The sequence below is a fragment of the Meleagris gallopavo genome, chromosome 8, assembly GCF_000146605.3.
Source record: "Meleagris gallopavo isolate NT-WF06-2002-E0010 breed Aviagen turkey brand Nicholas breeding stock chromosome 8, Turkey_5.1, whole genome shotgun sequence".
NCBI lineage: Eukaryota > Metazoa > Chordata > Aves > Galliformes > Phasianidae > Meleagris > Meleagris gallopavo.
In genome coordinates this window covers 20,873,364-20,874,740 of record NC_015018.2, presented here as the reverse complement: position 1 = coordinate 20,874,740, position 1,377 = coordinate 20,873,364, and the positions used below count along the sequence as shown (strand labels likewise).

The 1,377-nt window shown below is 53.7% G+C and overlaps 1 protein-coding gene across 1 annotated transcript in view; it reads left to right on the top strand.

Annotated features, from left to right (window-relative positions):
- LOC104912017 (homeobox protein vent1-like) overlaps positions 1-1,340 on the top strand; it is a 3,581-nt gene extending 2,241 nt beyond the window's left edge. Inside the window, 3 exon segments of the mRNA XM_019617707.2 lie at positions 1-78; positions 200-438; positions 785-1,340. The exon segment at positions 1-78 is cut by the window's left edge and continues 73 nt beyond it. Coding sequence (XP_019473252.1) covers positions 1-78; positions 200-438; positions 785-1,159 — 692 coding nt within the window. The 3' untranslated portion in view covers positions 1,160-1,340.
- The last annotated feature ends 37 nt before the right edge of the window (positions 1,341-1,377 follow it).

Here is a 1,377-nt window from a genome sequence, read left to right as displayed (position 1 = left end):
CGGCCTGCGAGCTCCGCTCGGAGCGGCGGAGCGGGACCTGTCCCCAGGAGCCCAGCGAGCAGTGCCCGTCGGAGCCAGGTGGGTGAGAAGGGCGGGTGTGGGTCGGGACCTCAACTCGTGTCGGTGCAACGGAGGCGGTGGAGGCGGACCCCGGTGGGAGAAAAGGCCTCACCGCCCCCCCCTTCCATCCCTTCGGCAGCACCTGACGGTGGATGGCTGAGTGCCGACGAGTCCTCGGGCTACGAAAGCGAGAGCGCCGGCGGGGAGCGCTCGGAAGCGGAGGCGCCGTGCGGGAGCCGTGGGCGGCAGCGGCGGGCGCGGACCGCCTTCAGCTCGGAGCAGGTGTACCGGCTGGAGAAGACCTTCCAGCGCCAGAAGTACCTGGGAGCCTCGGAGCGGAGGAAGCTGGCGACCGCCCTGCAGCTCTCGGAGGTCCAGGTGGGTGCCGGCCGTCTCGCATGGCTGCGCTGAGACGATCTAGCGGTCTCTCGCTGCGTTCCGCTGTTTAATACCTAACAAGTTAAATAGCCAGGCCTCGATATACATCAAGTTGTATGTACCTTGCAAAGTTTATAGACGTTCTTAAAGCCCTAAAGTGATTCATCCATAACTCGCCCGCAGTCTGATCCTCCGTGCTCGGTTAGCTCGGCCATTAGCCCAACCCAGGCAATTAAAGCAAAGTGAGCATGGAAAGGTCCGGTGTACTGCTGTTCTTTGCACCTTGCGCTTGTAAGCAAAGTACTGAGCTGTTTCTTCCCCGCCGCCTCTCCCTCCTGTTTCTTAGATCAAGACGTGGTTTCAGAACAGGAGGATGAAACTGAAGAGGGAAATCCAGGACCAACAGCACCTCGTATCTCCTGCTCCACTCTACAGCTTCCCCCCGGGAACCACCCCTCCAGCCCTCCTTCCCGATGAAGGCTTTCCGTTGTCTTTCCACTATCCCTTTGCTCCACAGCATCAGAGACTCCTGCCTCTCCCCCCGGTGTCTGCAGTGCAGTTCAGCTTCTCCTTCCCCAGATACGATGCTTTTCAAAGCACCTACTGCTTCATGGTGAACAAGCTGCCATACTACCATCAACACTTGCTTCCTCCTCATCCTTCTTTCCATCCAGTAATTCAGAATAAAATGGACAATAAATGCCATCCTGTGTATGCCTGATAGTGAAAACAAAACATAGCAGACAAAGGGGGAAAATTGATGAGTATAGTGGTATAATGTATTATTTTCCACTCAGATGGATTTTTATCTGACTTGTAATCTTATATGTTTATTTTTTTTAAGTTAATTGTAAAGAGTAATAATTTAATATTTGTACTAATTAGTATTAAAATTTATTGGATGTGGTGCCTCTCAGTCTTCTTTATGTCTCACCTTTT